Genomic DNA, 19,244 nt, shown 5'->3' on the forward strand with positions numbered 1-19,244 from the left:
AATTTTAGTTTTAATAAACTTAAAATTGAGCAGTTCTATTTTTGTCCTTTAATGCTGCTTTCTGAACAATCAATCACTAACTTAAGCACAGTATAGAAAACATAATCTTTTTTTACTTAAGTTTTGTGATATATGTTATGAACGTGCAGGTTTGTTATGCAGGTATACATGTGCCATGGTGATTTTTTGTACCTGTCAACTTGTCATCTAGGTTTTAAGCCTCACATGCATTAGCTATTTGTCTTAATGCTCTCCCTGCCCGTTTCCCCCCACCACCCCCCGACAGGCCCAGTGTGTGATGTTCCCATCTTGTGTCCATGTGTTCTCATTGTTCAACTCCTACTTATGAGTGAGAACATGCAGTGTTTGGTTTTCTGTCGCTGTGTTAGTCTGCTAAGGATGATGGTTCCCAGCTTCATCCATGTCCCTGCAAAGGACATGAACTCATTCTTTTTTATGGCTGCATAGTATTCCATGGTGTTACATGCGCCACATACTCTTTATCCACTCTATCAGTGATGGGCATTTGGGTTAGTTCCAAGTCTTTGCTATTGTAAATAGTGCTGCAATAAACATGTGTGCATGTGTCTTTATAGCAGAATGATATATAATCCTTTGGGTATATACCCAGTAACGGGATTGCTGGGTCAAATGGTATTTCTGGTTCTAGATCCCTGAAGAATCACTACAAGAACATGATTTCATATTCCTTTAACAATCAAGGATATCTCAATGTCTTAAGAGCTAACCCTCTCAACATGAATTATCAACAGCATGGCTTTGTTGCCACAAAAGATGAAAGATTTTTAAAAGTCCAATGCATACTAAATCTAAAATACATCTTGGAATATACCTTTCAAAATAATTCCACCATACATAAGGATGTAGAGAAACTGGAACCTCTGCACTGTTGGTGACGATGTAAAATGGTATAGTTGCTATGAAAACCAGTATAGTAATTACTTAAAAATTTAAATAGAATTACCATATGATCCAACAATCCCACTTCTGAGTACAGAACCAAAAAATTGAAAGCAGGGTCTCAAAAATATATTTCTACACCTATGTTCATAGCAGCATTATTTACAAATAGCCAAAGGTAGAAGCAACCCAAGTATCTATCAACAGATGACAAGTTAAACAAAATGTGGTATATACATACAATGAAATATCATTCGACCTTAAAAAGGAAGAAAATTCTAATGCAAGCTACAACATGATCCATGATGATATTATATGAAGTGAAATAAGCCAGTCACAAAATGACAAATACTATAGAATAGTCAGATTCATAGAGTTGGAAAGTAGAAAGTTGGTTGCTGGGGCTGGTGGGGAGGGGAGAAGGGAAAGCCTTTGCATAACGTGTAAAGAGTTCCAGTTTTGCAAGATAAAAACAGTCCTGGAGATTGGCTTCACAATAATGTGAATGTACTCAACACTTTTGAACTGTATTCTTTAAAATGGTTAAGATGGCAAATTTTATCTTTTATTTCTACAACAATTTAAAAATGTAATGCTAAAAATAAGATTAGTAATACACCATATCAGATAAATTTCTTGTCATGTGCATCTAGACTTCAAGCTCCTTGAGGACTGATGCTGTGTTTCATTCATGAGGCAGGTATAGTATGTGATGAAAACAGCAATTCTTCAGTGTTAAGCAGACCAAGATTCAAACTTTTATTGCCTTTTCAAAGTTTATTAAGCTTTCTTAGTTGTGATTTCTTCATCTGTAAAATAAGCAACATAGGATTGTCAGGATTCATACAATGTTCCTAAAGCAGCTGGCACAGTGTCTGACAAGTGCTCAATAAATGCCTGATATGTGAATGGTTTTCTGACAAAAACAGAATACAGAAAAAAAAAAGATATAAAAACATTTTGGCTAATAATTCATCAGAGGTGAATATGTTCCCTATATACAGAACAATAAATCGTGAATCAAAACTACCATAATAGTATTGACTCAATAGTTTTGTTTTTTGTTTATTTTTTGAGATACGATCTTGCTCTGTTGCCTCAGGCTGCAGTGCAGTAGCAGAGAGATCACAGCTCACTGTAACCTTGAATTCCTAGGCTCAAATAATCCTCCTGCCCCAGCTTCCCAAAACACAGGGACTACAGTCATGAGCCACAGTGCCCAGCCCTAGTGTAGTTTTGGTATGTCATACTGTTGTGGAAAGATCACTTTTAAAATAATGATAGAATCACTTTTGGTCAACGTGAAATGAATCTCCCAAACCAACCCATAAAGGTACATACATACTCATGGACATACTCCTTGCTCTAAGAAACACAAATTGGAGAGAAATTTTAAAAAGTATATTTGTATATTTTTACTATAACACACTTTATCAATTTCTCTAACAGTCTTTTAAGCAAGGCATTTCCAAAATAAGGTTTAATTGGTTTGTTTTTTGCGTTCACCAGGGGAGCTTTAATTTGTACTCCGACTTTTATACTACCAAATATTTTCAAAGTTTTATTCATATTTATGGTCATTTCCCCAAAATACTTTCATTTTTTGACCTTTCAGATTAAATCATACAGTCAACACACTGCTCGTGAGAAATCTGATCGCAAATACAATACTTATTTTAAATGATTTAGTTTGATCCGATCTGGCTTTCTAATTATACATGATTCCTGTAGTTGTATCTGAATAGATTTGAAATATACCCACCTAATTATTGTCACTGCTTCAGGGAGGACTTATGAAAGGGAAATTATGTTTCAAATCAATTTAAAAGAGTTATTTTTTTTAAAGAGTCTCAGAATGGGACAAGAGTGTATAGCCTCCCAGTGATTACTTTAGTCAGGCATTTAAATGCAATCATGTGGCTCTGCTGTAAGAGTATTTAGCTGATAAAACACATCCATGTTCAAGTTAAGGCATGAAACCAATTTCAAAGTTAAATATGAGTGATCTTTGGAGTATTTGCCATTTTGAATTACCTGTGCTTTTGAATGTCAACTCATCTTTATCTAGACTCAACGTTATACTTTCTGTTTTTCCTCCCACCTTACCCTATGCAGACTTCTATCAGTAAACACTGTGTTACTTGTTAGGTATCTGTTCCATATCTCTATCAGACTGTAAACTCCCAGATGAAAGGGATCACATCATATTACTCTTTGTTACCCCCAGTACCTAGCATAATATCTGAAACATAATAGACACTGGAAAAATATTTACAAAATGGAATGACTAAAATCTGGTATCTAAACGAATAAAATTCATAAAATAACTTCAATAATAAGCAACTGTCATTATTTTTCCTTAGATTTTTATTAGTTTTCTTACTCAAAATGTTTAAAACCATTTTTGAAACATAATTTTATGAAGAAGTTACAGTAAGTCATTTTACTTCCAATTTCTGACTCTTAAATTAGAACAGCAAAGAGGAATTCAGCTTTTTCAAAATCACATTAAAAATATATTGCTTGAGTTAGTCATCAAATTGTTTTCAAGAAAAAGTATCTTAGAAATTCTTTGTATTTCATATCTTGCATGGAAATCACCTCAGTATTCATGGGGAATTGGTTCCAGGACCTCTCGTGGATGCCAAAATCCAGATGCTCAAGCTTTCTATATAAAATGATGTAGCATTTGCATATAACTATGCAATCCTCCTCTATACTTTAAATTATCTCTATTATTTATCTGTTATATCTCCTCTTTTATATTTTAAATTATTTCTATTAACAGCTATTTACGTAGCATTTATATTGCTAGGTACTTCATAACCAAGAGTAAGGGGAGCTACGTAAAGCAAGAATAAGGCATAAACTGAATTGCCATACATACTGAGGCTCTACTTTCTTGACAGCTTATTTGAGTAGGAGGAAATCAGGTATTAATATTTTAGAAAAGCAAACCGGTGGGTAAGATCTATTTGTGAATCTGTGAATAATACCACAGGAGTGTGGAATTAAAACCTTCATGCCCAAAATCATTTTAAAATTCTGACATAATATGTTGTCCTTCTGTTCAGACATTTCCTTGTGCATTATGGAAAAATGGGTAGATACTCAATTAGTAATCAAGACAGTAACTGAGATCAATAACTAAATGACCCCTGACTAATAACTAACACAGCACTTTATACATATTTAGTCATAATTTGGTGAGTGCATGCAAAATAATATTTAGAACCAATTAAAACCAATCCGACTATCATCATGCTTTAAAAAGTGTAGAAGTTGTAATACTACTATTACTACTGAGTTACTGAGTAACGACTATTACTACTGAGTTAAACTAAGTACATTAATATTACATAAACGTTAGAAGGTATTTCCAGAACATTTGAGTTTTTACAACCTTGATACAATGACAGAAAAGCAGCTCCCTGGTTTCTATTCAGGCAGGAATTTGTTTACTCTGCTTAGTTGAAATCAGAGCTAATGACTTCCTCAGTTTTGAATAGCTCCAAAGTGTTCCCAATGCAAAGGCACTGGCTGTCTGGCCAGTCTCATATGGGCTACAACACATGCATTTGGGAAGTTTACTTTCAAAAAATACAAGTATTCATATGGTATAAATGAAGTCACATATATATACAACCTGCATACACATATGACATTCTTAGGTAGTAATTCTCACTGCTGTAACCGCTTAGAGATATGAAGTCTACATAATTATATTAAAATACTACCTTTGGGGTATAAATTAAGTTTAAATTGTCCATTGAGTTACATATCAGGATAAAAGAAGTACTTTGTCTAGAACATCTAAATTTTTAGTTATTTTTTGAAAGGAAAAAGAACTTTATTATTCTTGACAAACATTATATGCAAAGTACAATTGTGTTACTTCAAAAGTAATCATAAGCATGTTATTTTCCATTTTATATGTGAAGAACCTGAAGAATTAATTAAATAACATTTACTAAAAAAACACACAGCAAACTAGTGACAAGATAAAGCAATTTGTTTGTCCCAGTGAGTGACAGTTCCTAAACGTCCTATACCGTATTACTCTATTCTTTCATCACTTTGTAAACAACAAAGAATAAAGGAAAGAAATTAAAAACAAAATGGGTTTCTATGCTGAAAAAGATCAAAATAGACAGCTATTACACCTTAGCTTGAGGTCAAATTCTACCTGATATGTGTGGGTTTTATTCTTTTAATACATGTTTGCTGTCAAAAACTAGTTAAAGAGAAAATCACAAGTCAATAGACTATGGAGAACAGAAGCTCAGTGAATACAGAAAATAGAAGCTCAGTAAAAGCAGCACCATCTTCTTGAGGAATGAGTAAGAAAAAAAGAAAAAGCCTTACTGCAGCTAATCAAGAAAGAATAAAATGTTTCAAAAGTCAAGCCACATGTAGAAGCAAATGGTCAAAAAGGAGAAATGTGTATTTGTATACAAATACCTTTAAATAAGAAGATATACTAATAACTGCATAATTATATATGATATTTCAATATCATTATGCAATAGTTGATTTTTTAAATTTGTAAGCCTGTTAATCTTCATAACTCATATTGTGGATGTGATACATTAAAAATAGTAATAACTAACATTTACCAAGTGCTTACAATGTAAAGGCCATTCTTCTAAGTGCTTTACAAATATTAAATGTTACTGCTATCCCCATTTAACAGATAGAGCAACCAAATAAAGTACAGAGAAGTTAAGTAATTTGTCCAAGGACACACAGTAAATAAATGGAGAGCCAGAATTTAAACTCAGGCATTCTAGCTCTAAGGCACCAGCTCTTATCTTCTATGCTATTCTGAATTTCTAAAGAATCTACAATGGCTAACTATTTATATTTCTTTAAGATTAAGAATGACAGTCAACTTAATTAGCACAATATTTTCAATACAACCCCAACTTACATTATTTTCATATTTCCTCTTTCACATAGGTATCATTAACCAAGGTTAAACAAGGTAGTTAAGTGTTTCTCAAAGAATGACTGTCATTCTCCTCTTAAAACCAAAAGGTATATACAACTATTATTTGTCAATTTTAAAAGCTAAAATAATTTTTTTGAGACAATGTCTCGCTCTGTCACCCAGGGTGGAGTGCAGTAGGGCAATCATGGCTCACAGCAGCCTTGACTTTCCTGGCTCAAATGATCCTCCCACCTCAGTTCCACATGTAGCCGGGACCACAGGCATGCGCCAGCACACTCGGCTAACTTTTTATTCTTTTTAGAGACAGAGTGTCACTATGTTGCCCAGGCTGCTCTCAAACTCCTGGGCTCAAATATTCTTCTCATGCCACCTCCTAAAGTGCTGGGATTACAGGTGTAAGCCACTATGCTAAGCCAAAATAATTTTATTTTAAAAGAGCAAAACTACATGTATGTTAATGGTGGTTAACAAAGCTCCAACATTCCAGGCTACTATTTTCTTGGCAAATAGATCGTTTCTAGAATATGAATGGAAGCTTATTTAGTCTTGTAGCTTTCACGTCTAGTACTAAGCAACTAACAGGTCACCAACTGCTGCATAAAAAATGTTAGGGGTAATGTACAGATATGGGGGAGAATATAAGCAGAGAAGTATCACTGCAGAATGAGAAAGTTCACATAAAACTCTTAGCACTGTCTGGGCATGGTGGCTCACACCTGTAATCCCAGCACTTTGGGAGGCCACGGCAGGTAGATCACGAGGTCAAGAAATCGAGACCATCCTGGCCCCATCTCTACTAAAAAACAATGCAAAAATTATCTAGGCATGGTGGTGGATGCCTGTACTCCCAGCTACTTGGGAAGCTGAGGCAGGATAATTGCTTGAACCCAGGAGGTGGGAGGCGGAGGTTGCAGTGAGTTGAGATCACGCCACTGCACTCCAGCCTGGTGACAGAGCGAGACTCAGTCTCAAAAAAAATAAAGAAAGAAAGTGAAATAGAAATTTAAATATATATAATAAAAAAACTTCTAGCACTATTAGGTTTCTCATCTATAAAAGGGTCTAAGAACAGTCATATAATGTTTTGAAAATTAATGACTGTAAAGAAAATACACCACAGAAATTATTTTTAATAAAGAATATTTAACTAAACCCAATACAGAAAGGACCTCAAGAATTTTTTAATACCATATATCTATGCTCACACAGGACTACTTCATTAAAATTATTATGTAAACTACACATATGTGACAAAATGATTTTTTGATATAGTGCAAAGGCAATTCAATGCAGAACAGGTAGTCTTTTCAACAAATGGTAGAGCAAATGGACCTAACTATGTAAAAAAGTAGACTTCAACCACACTACCCACCATATTCAAAAATCAACTAGAAATGGATCAAATACAAACTAAGACATGTAACTAAAAAACTTCTAGAAGAAAATATAAGGGAAAATTTTTGTAACTTTGGATTAGGCAAAGATTTCTTAGCTGTAACACCAAAAACATAATTCATAAAAGAAAAAAAACCTGCCTGGACTACACTAAGATGAAAAGTCTCTATTCTTTGTTAAAAGAATGAAAAGACCACAGAATGGGAAAAATAGTTGTAAATCAATATCTAATAAAGGACTTGCATTTGGAACATCGAGAACTCTCAAAATTCAATAATAAGAAAACAACCCAATTTGAACAATTTCAAAAATTCTGAAAAGACGACTCATCAGAGAATATATACGGATGGCAAATAAGCATATGAAAATATGCTTAGCAACATTTGTCATTAGGGAAATGCAAGTTAAAATCATAATGAGATACCCCTACACTCCTATTAGAATGGCTAATTTTTTTAAACATTATCTGACAACACCAAGTGCTGACAAGTATTCAGAGAAGCTGGAATTCTCATAAAGCAACTCACTCCTAAATGTTTATCCAATATAAGTGAAAAGTTATGTTCAAGTCAAAATTTTCACACAAATGTGTATAATGGCTTTATTCATAATCACAAAACACTGGTAACAACCCAAATTCAAATGTCCTTCAACTTATTAATGAACAAATCAACTGTGGTACATTCAGTTGTATATAAAAGAATAGTGCACAGCAATAAAAAAGAAAGAAGTATTGATACACATAATATCATGAATAAAGACCAAATAAAATCAAATTAATATTGTTCAAAGATATGAAGTTGCTGAATGACCATGGCTTTTTTGAAAACCCATATTGACTGACCTCCCTTAAGAGGTTCTGTAAGTATTTACTTATTCCAACATAATTGCTCTACACATGATAAACACAATGTTTTATGAATGTGCCATAAGGTCTAGAGTTACTGTTCTCCATCTTTAAAATAAAGTACAAAATCAAATACAAATTATTTTATATATGTTACGTCATTCTTGTATATGTCTCTATAATCAACATATGGTTTTCTGTATATGACCTTGTAAGTTTGAAACAGAATTGTTTCCAGCAGCATTCATTTATCACTGCATCTACCCCAGGTGAACATTCATGAATGCAAAATATTTTTATCAAATCAAACCTAATGGTTTATCTATTTCCCTTATTTTTGAATTTTGACTATTCTCAATTAGTACAATTTATTTAATACATACACCAAACCCCTCATATAATACTATATTTAAGAAAAAATAAAAGTCATTTGAAACCTGACATTCAGTTCACATTTCCCCTCATATGATGTTTTTCTCCTTTGTTTTCTGAAGTTTTGTCCACTCTGACCCTTTGAGTCAGTTAATCCCTAAATCTCAACTCTCATCAAGCTTGTGATTTTTAGGATAATTCATGTTCCATTTTCACTTACATCTTAATGACTAATTTCAACTGTAGTAATTGAAAATAGCAAAAATGTTTTATGTAATAATTTATCCAGAATCCTCAGAAAAAAAGTGCAAATTTTAAGTTGTTTTTTTGAAAAAAGGTAGCAAATTTCCCCCTAAAATTTCCTCAGATTTTAAAAACTGACCTTGATCTTTTTTTATTTGTTTGCATTTTTTCTCAAAATTCAGTTGAGTGTATTTGTGTGGCTTTATTTCTGGGTACTCTATTCTATTCTACTGATCTATGTGTCTATTCTTCCACCAATACCACATTGTCTTTATTACAGTTACATAGTAAAACTTAATGTCCAGTAGAGTGATTCTTATTTTATTCTTCTTTTTCAAAATTGTTTTAGAGCTTCTAGGTCCTGTAATGTTACATATATATTTTAGAATAAGCTTGTCTGTTTACAAAAGAAAACAACAGGCTTGCTGGGATTTTTGTTGACTTTTATTTAACTTAAATAGACATGCATGGCTTTTGAATCAGCACACCTGACTGCTGAACTAATATGGTTGCTAAAAACTTATCTATATTCTCTCCTTATTTTCAATATTGTCCTTGTGGGGAAATGACAATGAATAGAGGAAAAAGCAGAATTTAAAATAATCTAGGTTCAAATTCCAGACATACTTCCCACTAACTTGCATGTATCTTTCTCATCTGTTAAAAAGACACACCTGTCTTACCAAGATGTTTTCAAGAGTGAATAAAACAGATATTCTATGATGCATCTAGTACTAGCTGGCACATAGTTTATGTCCAATAAATGCTATTATCTCTTTCTCCCTTAAGATTAGATACATTTAAATGGAGTGGATTCCAACGTCTTACCAGGTTTTAAAAAACTAGGTGTTTAAATTGCTATATTTCCTCTTAAAGGTTGTCTTCAATCACTTTACAGGAGAGTCAAAGGGGTCTCACAGTAATAATTACCCATGGCCTTGGAAATTTTTTGTTAGAGATGTGATGGGATATTTGTCATTCAAAACAGTCACTATCTCCTTACTTAGCTAGTAAAATGGATGAACAAGTAATTTAACCTCTTAGTTACATGGCTAAGCTATATCAAAACTAGCTAAGGCACTAAAATTTTGTTAAATGCTAATGAAAAAGCAAATTCCTCAAAACTAAACAGCAAGAACATATAAGACAGTTCAAACAACTCCATTTGGCTCCAGTCATATCTTAAAACAACAACAAAATAAAACACACAGAAAAACATCACAATTCAGATAATTTACCATAAAGCTAATTGCTTGTTTAAAAATTAATATGCTTTTTCCTATTGAATAATGACAACATGTGACTATCTCTCTTTTTACTTTGGCCTAGAGCTGTGTGGTCTTCAACCCTGGCTGTGCATCATAAGCATCTGGGGAAAAGATGCTCAGGTCCCCTCTAGATTAGTTAAATGTAAATCTCTGAAGGGAACACTGACACGGACAATTTTTTAAACTCCTAGGTAAATATAATACAGAATCAGAGTTGAGAACAACCAGCTAATAAAACTCAAGGCCAAATGTATAATTCAACTATATTTTAAACATGTCGTAGACCCTTACAGCCTATTTATTTGTGTTCTATTTTACCCTTCATTCCCTACCCTCCACCCTTTTCCCACATCTCCTACTTTGTTTTCCCTTATCCTGAATATCAAAATAGTTATCAGATTATATTTCCCATAACCATCTCAAATACTTGGTGAAATGAAGCAAATCAAGAGGTAACACACATGCACTCTGCTCCATCCTCCCTTTCTCGCTCTCTCTCTATCAATCACACACACACACACTCACACACACACACACACACACAATAAAATAAATTAAAACTACAGCAGGACCTGTTCCTAGTGTAGAGATACAGATTAAAATCTAGCAGTAAAATCAGTTACAGAATGTCTCCAGGGCAATTTAGAAAACATCTCTTATCTGCAAAAGCCAGATTTAGCTTAGCTCTAAATCTCTCTCCCATCAACTCCTTTTCCACCTAAAGACAAACAAAAATAAAAGAAAATACAGAACAAAAAAAATTATTGGCAGGAACAGTAAATAATCCTTGGAAATAACATAAATGAATAAACATTACATAGCAAATTTTGACAAAGTACTATTTGTGTTCTATTTGTGTTCTATTTTAGGCTTACACCTCAAGATTCCAAGTGCTTATCAAATCTTAAAAACTGCTGCTAAATGCAATGATAACACCAAGAAAGAAATTACAAGAAGGGAAAAAAATCTTGCATTTCCTCATCAAAATTCTAGATGAGAGAGACTATGAGAGGGTACGTACTAAAACAACATGGTCCGGAAAAGCAACTACCCTATCAGTAGGCCTTACAATGGAACAAGGAGGTAATGATTAGCTCTCTTGATGAACTAATCAAAGTGGGGAAATATACAGGCCCTGCCCTGAAGGAACTGACCTGATTATTTCCAGATCAGACTGGTTTAAAGAAAGGGAGGAACTGAGATGGCACCTGTGGCAGGGAGGAGCTACTGCCCTCTGACTCCTCCCTGCTTCTCTATTCCAAATAAACCTGGTGAAAGCATACAAAAAATAGAGAGGCTCCTGCTCTCTTTCCACATTCCAGAAATAAGTACTGGTCACTGTTTTCAGAACAGGACTCTGTACTCACAGCTGCCGACTATTTAAGATGAGCATTGGTGAAACAAGAATTACAGGCCTAAGGCCCATAAAAAAACACAGTTTAGCTAGTAATAAGTGCATTCACTTTTAGTAGTAAAGGATTTAAGCATTCTATGCATGATCAGAAATCTTCAGAGTGGAGTGCTGTTATTCAATACAATATTAGAAAGGGAGGAGTTCACTTTAGCTTTCTATCTCCCTGTACTACAATGATCTATTTATTTTTATGTTAGCCTAGTGGCTAATATACAGACATATTCACAGGCATGCATTATATACCTGTTACATTGTATTAATTCCTACCAGGACACTTCTAATCTCAGTTGTTTTTTTTCTTACTCTCCAATATCTAATCAGTTACCAAACTGTAACTATTCTATCTCTGCCAAATCTCTCCCATCAATCATCTCTTTTCTACCCCTTCTATACTAGTTCAAAATCTCACTACTACTTCCAGTAACACAATAGCCTCCTAGCTGGTATTCCCCACCTTCCATATCTCTCCCATTTCTCACTACCATCAGTTATTTTTAAAAGCACAAATCTGATAATGTCACTCGTGTCCTCAAAAACCCTCAGTGGCTCCTATTTATGAGATAAAACTGAACGCTTAAATTAGTTTAAAAAGTCCCATTCAACCTAGGCCTAGCCTACCTCTAATACATACACTACCTTATCTCTCACTATATCTCTCCCACATCACAGACTTATAACAGTATCAGATTCCTCCTTTGGAACACCTCCATGCCTTTTCTAATATTGTAGCCATCCATGTGAAATATGCTCCTTTCATCTGTCTGTGAAAATATTACCACTTTCTAATGCCCTGCTCAAATTCCACCTCCTTCACAAAGCCTTACCAGATCCATCCCTAAACCACCACCACCACCACCACCATGCATTGTTGATAATCTTGTGCCTTTTACAATAACAATTTCCACATATGCCTGTCTTATTACCTGAAAGTAAACCTGTGGGGGTAAGGTGGGACTCTGTGGTATATTTTTAGTCATTTCACATCACAGTACTATGTACAGCATTGCCTTAGTCAATAAATGCTTCATGAATTGAACCGAATCCTACCATGACAAGAGTTCAGAGTTTTAAAAAATAATAATAATAATTTTAATGAAACACCTCATCAGCCAGATTTAATAAATGAAATTATTTGACTCTCTTTATCCTTCCAAGTGTTTCTAAATACAACTCTGTATTTTATCCCTGGATCACCCTGTGATTATAAACGTTCAGAGTGAGAGCACCACTATACTTAGATGAAATAATCAAATTTAGGAAGGGGCCTTAAGAAAAACTGCTTATAAAAGGAAAGGCTGGGGCTATGGTAATGGTTATCTGAATTCCAGGATTTTAATATAGGTGACAATAGTTCAGACTTTAGGGGCAGGGAAAGAAGCATGATGACTATGGGGAAAAAAGAAGGATCCATTGTGTACTAGAGACTATGTACAAAATATCTTGCCAAGTTTATTAAACTCAGCACTGAATTTTCTTTACAAAACAACTCTTGAAGATGGTTTTTCTCCAATTTATAGATAAAGAAAGTGAGGTTCAGAGGGGTTAAGTAATGTGCCTTTTGTCACACCATGAGTATGGCATGTAATTCAGACAAGAAACCGGATTTATCTGCCTATAAAGCTGTTCTTTCCTCTATTACTACAGGGTCTCATAAAAATTAATTAAAACTAGAAGTTTTCCACAATTGGTTTTATCAGTAAACTATATACTCTTAAAACTAATTTGCTTAGGCAAGCATGGTTGTCAGCACCTGTAGTCCCAGCTACTTGGGACACTAAGGCATGACGATTGTTTGAGTCCAGGAGTACAAGGCCAGCCTGGACAATGACATAGAAAGACTCTGACTCAAAAAAAAAAACCTAACTTGCTTAAACAAAAGCAGCACTGCTAAAGAAATAATATAAAAATATTAGACCTTTAATATAATATGAGATGTGAAAACTCTATAATCAACTCCATAAGAAAGCACTTGGTTCCTCACCAAAAAACAAACAACTAAGTGAACAAACTGTAACATGCATGGCATTAACTCATGAAAAGTTCACATTAGTCAAACCGGTTGTTCTTTATGATCCTTGCCCAGGAAGGACCAATAGCCATTCCACCTCAAGTAAAACCTCTTTTTTGATCCTGACAGAATCCAGGCAAGAGCTAAAATTGTGGCTGCCTGAGGGGTGATACCCTTTGAAGTTCCTATTCCCAGTAGACCTAATTGAGACAGTGCCTGCAAGAGCTCTCACAAGCAGACTTTCTTGCTTACCCTATCTTCCCTCTTCTAAGAACTCTCTTCCTAGAAACCAAAAGATCCCAGGCCCATTCTCTACCTCTCACTGGAACCAAGCTAATCATTGGTTGAAACCTCAACACATTTCACCATAGAACAATCGTACAAACAGTGGTTAGACTCATCATCATTATACCTTGCTACTGTGTACTCATCTAAACATATAAGTACCCTTAATAAGTTTTTCCTGTGGGAAAACATGTTAAGAATCTCAAACAACCGATTTACACACTTCTGAATGATAATTTAAAGGTTAACAACTGTCCATGCAAGCAAGACAGGTAAAAGATACAAAAAGACTCCAAAATATATGTTAATGTCTGTAATCTTTAATCTTACCAGGATTCAACACACACAGAAATGGATGGAAATTTTTTTTTTGACATTAAAGTTAACAGATTCCCACCTACATTTTAAGGATTCCATTACATTTTAAAAATATATATTCGACAACAAAAACACTCTTATTCCTAAATTATCACAATGAGGGTTGTAGAGCTTGTACTCAAAATTAGCATTTCTAAAGTCAACATCAACAAATTTATAATTAAAATAAATATAAATTAACAAAAGTAAACTTGTTTACTTCTTATCAAAAGAATATAATTAAAAACAAACTCTTCTAAGTACTAAGTGGGTCTGTTCAAATGTAGCATTCAGTTTTCACCTAGAATATTTTTTATTAAGTAACTTGCAGGGTTAAATCTAACGAATCATAACTGTTTTAGAGAAAGAAGGCAGAAATACTATCTTCACCACATTACCTTCACCTTTCGTTTTACTTCATAGGGATTAACAATTTCCACTCGAGTATTTTTCCAAATTGCTGAGGTAGAGAGACCCATTGTTAAATCTCTACAATACCTAAAACATACTGCAAACAATAAAAAAACCATTTGGTAATTACAATTTAAAACATACTACATTCAAAGTTAACAAAAATAATAAAATAGTAGGCATGCAAAAGCCTTCCCACCTCCCATCCCATCTTTATATCAAAGCATTTAACTATTTTTATAAACGAAATGCCTGACTATAAGTTGGGTAAGTTACATACATGAATAAAACAAAATTCCTCTCCCCTTCAATAGACTTGCTAGACAATTGTGCAAGCAGTTAGCATCCCCACATTTCAAGAAGAAAGAAATGCCTATTCATTTATCTTGTTCTTAAGAGATGTAAAATATTAAAATGTATATTGGAATTGCTTGGTTTACTAATAAAATATTTCCTATAAGTATAGAGGATTCAGATTTAGGGTAATTCTGAATTTATTTCCACTACATTCCTTACTACATGTTATTCTAGTATGTAATCTCAACCCCAGTACATATCATAAAAAAAAAGAAAAAAGAACAAGGTAATTATACAACAGCCCAACGTGTATTTTTAAAAAATGGAGCAAGTACTTGAAGACAAAGTTGCACCTTTAGATGTTGAGGATTGAGAGTCTTACCTCAAAATATCCTACTGTGAATCAATTTCACCAACTATTTTTAGGAGGTGTATGGTGGCCTCTACCGGAGTTGTACCAGTCGATTAAGTTATCAGAAAAGGATCCAACTTTCTATCACAAAAGACACGTTTTTGTGTTTAAATGCTGCCCGCTTTTATAACAACAATAAAAACAAAGCACCTGTGCATATCTAAGTTCTCACTGCACAGTAGACCAAAGCCCAATCAGAACAATTTCAGAGGTAAGAAGAGTGGGAAGAGAGGTGAACCAAAATATTTTGGTTGAACCTCGCTAACTCTTAACAAAGACTCGTCTTATTTATAAGGGCTGGGGTTTGCTTTGCATCTTCTTTTACAGACCAACCGGGTGGGGACAGCGGTTGTGGAAAGGAGAAGGGGTGGAGCAAGAGTGCAGTAGAATCAAGGGGACCTGAGAGGAAGCAGTTGAACATCACCTGAAACCTGGCGACGGGAGATAGGTCGCCAGTGCATCTCGACATGGGTCATTAAAAGCAACCATAACAAGCCAAAGAGAAACAAGAAAGCTGTTACCAGGGAACATCGTGCGTATGTGCAAATGTCCCCAGAGTTACTTAGTCACCTTGGTGTGTTTGTTGCACTGGGTTCGTAAAGCGCCCGGGGTTCAACAGCGAGCTGGAGTCCGCAGCTGTCCCCCAAAGTGTTCCCAGCAAGCAAACTAGGCGCGGCGAAGAAAAAGGGACGCGCGGAGTCAGGCACAGCACCCCGCCAGTCCCCCAGTCCCCCTTCGGGTCGGAAAGTGAAGAAACTTCGTCACAACAACTCTGGCATGGCCCGCCAGGCAGGCGCTCCGCCCAAGGCCGAGCCGGGGCCCAGGCTGCACTCACTCCGCATGCCCGAGCCCGCCGTCTCATCCCAGCCCGCTCCCCAGCGAAAGGGCAGTGGAGGCAGCATCAAGGGGGCTTGCCCGGGAGCCCGATTCCCGGCCCCACGCCTCTCCTCTCTCGGTCCCCAACCAAGGTCTTGAGGGGAAGGAGGCGGGGGTTGGCTCCAGCCCCTCTCGGCCACCACACTAACCTCGCCGCTGCTCGCGCCGCCGCCGCTGAACACCTCCATTTCTCGGTCCCAGGGCTCGTCCTGAGGAGTGAATGGTAGCATCTCCCCTTCAGGAGCACTTGAACAGGAGCTGCCGCCTACCGCTGGCGCGGCCGCGCATCCTGTCTAAGGAGCTGGCCCGCCGCCGCCGCCGCCGCCGCTGCCGCTACCGCCGCGATCCCCAGATCCGCCTTCAGCGACCGCTGAGCTCGCCGCCGGGTCTCTCAGAGGCTGGTAGCGGGGGGTCGCCGCCGCCGCCGCCCGGTGATTCCCATAGAGAACACAACTCTGTGCTGCCTCTTCAAGAGCTGCCGCTCGGCTCGCGCTCACCACTGCCACCACCACGACGGCCGCTCGGTGGTGACTCCCCCCAACACCCCGCTTCCTCGGGTCCCCTCCCCGCTCCCTGCTCCGTCAATATGGCGGCAGCGGCGGCGTTACCTGTGCGGCGCCTGGACGCCCCCCCCCACCCACGGCGGCGGCACAGCGGCGTCACCCAAACGTCAATGGAGATTCCCCAGCCTGGGGTGAAGGGGGCAGGATAGAGGGGCGGGGTGGATGCGGGGGACCGAGTGGTGGGTGGTGGGATAGAGAGGAGGTGTGCGTGCTGGGCTGGGGAGGCGGGTGAAGAGTAGTAAAAGCCCTTGCTAGCGCCTTGGTCAACCTGCCCACTCCACGGAGCATGCGCGGCGATCTTCACACATGCTCAGCAGGCCCTCTCAAGTCCACGGAGCAGCATTGCTGGCGCGCGGTAGGATTCTCAAAAAGGATGCTAGAACTGGGAGACCCTCCCGAACATTTGAGGAGTCAGGGTCAGGTTAGGACTCTAAGAGTATCTCTTTGCAGAGCTCATGAAAAGCGGGTGTCTTATATGCCAAACCACGCCCATTTCGATACTTAGTGACAAATACTAGGGCGGGTATTTTAGTACATCATACATTATTCTCCTAGAAGGTAAAGGCAGGATAACCCCCATTAAAAAAATGAATATACCTGTCCCCCCACCCCCCACCTCACTTGTCCATCTCAGGATGCTTCCACTGGTTGTCCTCACACTATTAATGACACACAATGTTTCTCTTCTTCGCACATGCACACACACACACACACACACACACACACGAATACATATGCCACTTAATGAACTCCACTTGTGGCAAAGAAGGCATGATTCTGAAGCTAGGCCATCCTCCAGCTCCCTCTGAGAATATTGGGTCTGTAGTGATGATAATCATAGTTTTTTCTACCTTCTTCAAAGCGAGCTTTACTACTTCGTTACTCTAAGCCACACGCTGTACTGGGAGCTGGCGATATGACAGAGGTAAAGTACAATCTTACCCGAGGAATAATCAAGATCCTTCTCATCAAAACACTTCAGAACTGAAAGTTAAAAATTTATTCCACATTTGTCACTTCAAAGACAAAAGAGCAACTGTAACAGTGGCTAAAGCAACTCAGGACCTTAGAGAGGTTTCTAACTTTCTTCTTAAAAGGCACACCACCCCCTGCCCCCTTCTACACCTAGGGCTGTTGTGGTGTGCTCCCGAGAACACTGAACTATATTTCCATTTATTTCATCTGGTCTCACAAGCTAATAAAGCAAAACTGGCCACAGAGATTGCACTGAATTACGAACAAAGATAACTGATAGTGTCCTCCCACTTACTCAGCTGAAACTCTCGAGGAGAAAGTGAGCTTAACCAACAGGGTTTTGTAAAAGTCAAAGCTTTGAAAGTAGTGGGTGTGTGGAGCTATAAATCGTGAAAATGTGTGTGTGTGCGACACGCACACACATAAACTCATATTTGGCTGAACTGACAGTGTTAACTAGGGCCAACCCTTTGAGCACTAGGTCTCATCCCCTCTTGCCTACTCAAAGGCTTTGTTCTGTAACCCACTCTCCACCAACAACATCTATTTTTCTCTCTCTACTGGATCTCTCCCGTCAGCAAAAACATGTTATTGACAGCTTGCTTCAACACTCGCTTGCATTTGATGGAAGTTCATGACTTCCTCTTTCTTTAAACACTCTCTTTAGTTGGCTTCCAGAACAAAATAGTGTCTCTTTTTCTCCCACATCATTGTTTTTCTTCTACATCTTCTCAGTATCCTTTACTGGATCATCCCTCATCTTCCCAATCTCTGTCTGTTGGAACTTCAGGTTTCAGTCCCACCCTCTTTCTTTTTCAGCATTCTAGGTATTTCCATATCCCCATATCCCATCCAGACCTGATATGGTCAGGGTTTGTGTCCCCAACCAAATCTCATCTTGAGTTGTAATCTCCATAATCCCCAAGTGTCAAGGGAGAGACCAGGTGGAGGTAATTGAATCATGGGGGTGGTTTCACCCATGCTGTTCTCATGATAGTGAGTGAATTCTCACAAGATCTGATGGTTTTATAAGATGCTCTTCCTTCCTTTATTCAGTACTTCTTTTTTCACTGCTGCCATGCGAAGAATGTGCCTTGCTTCCCCTTTGCCTTGATGGTAAGTTTCCTGAGGCTCCCCAGCCATGCTGAACTGTGAGTCAATTAAACCTCTTTTTAAAAATAAACTACCCAGTCTTAGGCAGTTCTTTATAACAGTATGAAAATGGACAAATACAATAAATAGGTACCAAGGTAATGGGGTGATGCTATAAACATACTAAAAACTATGGAAGCAACTTTGAAACTGTGTAACAGGCAGGGGTTGGAACAGTTTGGATGGCTCAGAAGAAGACAGGAAGATGTAGGAATGTTTGGAACTTCCTGGAGATGTGTTAAATGGCTTTGACCAAAATGCTGATAGTGATACAATGAAGTCCAGGCTGAGGTGGTCTCAGATGGAAATGAGTAACTTGTTGGGAATTGGAATAAAGGTGACTCTTGCTATGCTTTAACAAAGAGACTGGTAGCATTTTGCCCCCACCCTAGAGATCTGTAGAACTTTGAACTTGAGAGAGATGAGTTAGGGTATCTGGTGGAAGAAATTTCTAAGAAACAAAGCGTTCAAGAGGTGACTTGGGTGTCCTTAGAGGC

The 19,244-nt window shown here is 37.4% G+C and overlaps 1 protein-coding gene across 9 annotated transcripts in view; it reads right to left on the bottom strand.

The window, feature by feature from the left end:
- RPS6KA6 (ribosomal protein S6 kinase A6) overlaps positions 1-16,645 on the bottom strand; it is a 132,888-nt gene extending 116,243 nt beyond the window's left edge. For 4 of the 9 annotated variants that reach the window (XM_078363086.1, XM_078363085.1, XM_078363083.1 and 1 more), the window contains exon 1: positions 16,207-16,645. Coding sequence is in view for 7 of the 9 variants with exons in the window: in XM_078363083.1 (XP_078219209.1) it covers positions 16,207-16,287 (81 nt within the window). In the remaining 2 variants the exon portion in view is untranslated. Of the gene's footprint in view, positions 1-14,459; positions 14,735-15,151; positions 15,263-15,751; positions 15,859-16,206 lie in introns of those variants that run through there. The other 5 variants (XM_078363078.1, XM_078363079.1, XM_078363076.1 and 2 more) reach the window with 5 other exon arrangements.
- Between the last annotated feature and the right edge of the window lie 2,599 nt (positions 16,646-19,244).

This window comes from Callithrix jacchus, chromosome X, assembly GCF_049354715.1.
Source record: "Callithrix jacchus isolate 240 chromosome X, calJac240_pri, whole genome shotgun sequence".
NCBI classification, from domain to species: Eukaryota; Metazoa; Chordata; class Mammalia; order Primates; family Cebidae; genus Callithrix; species Callithrix jacchus.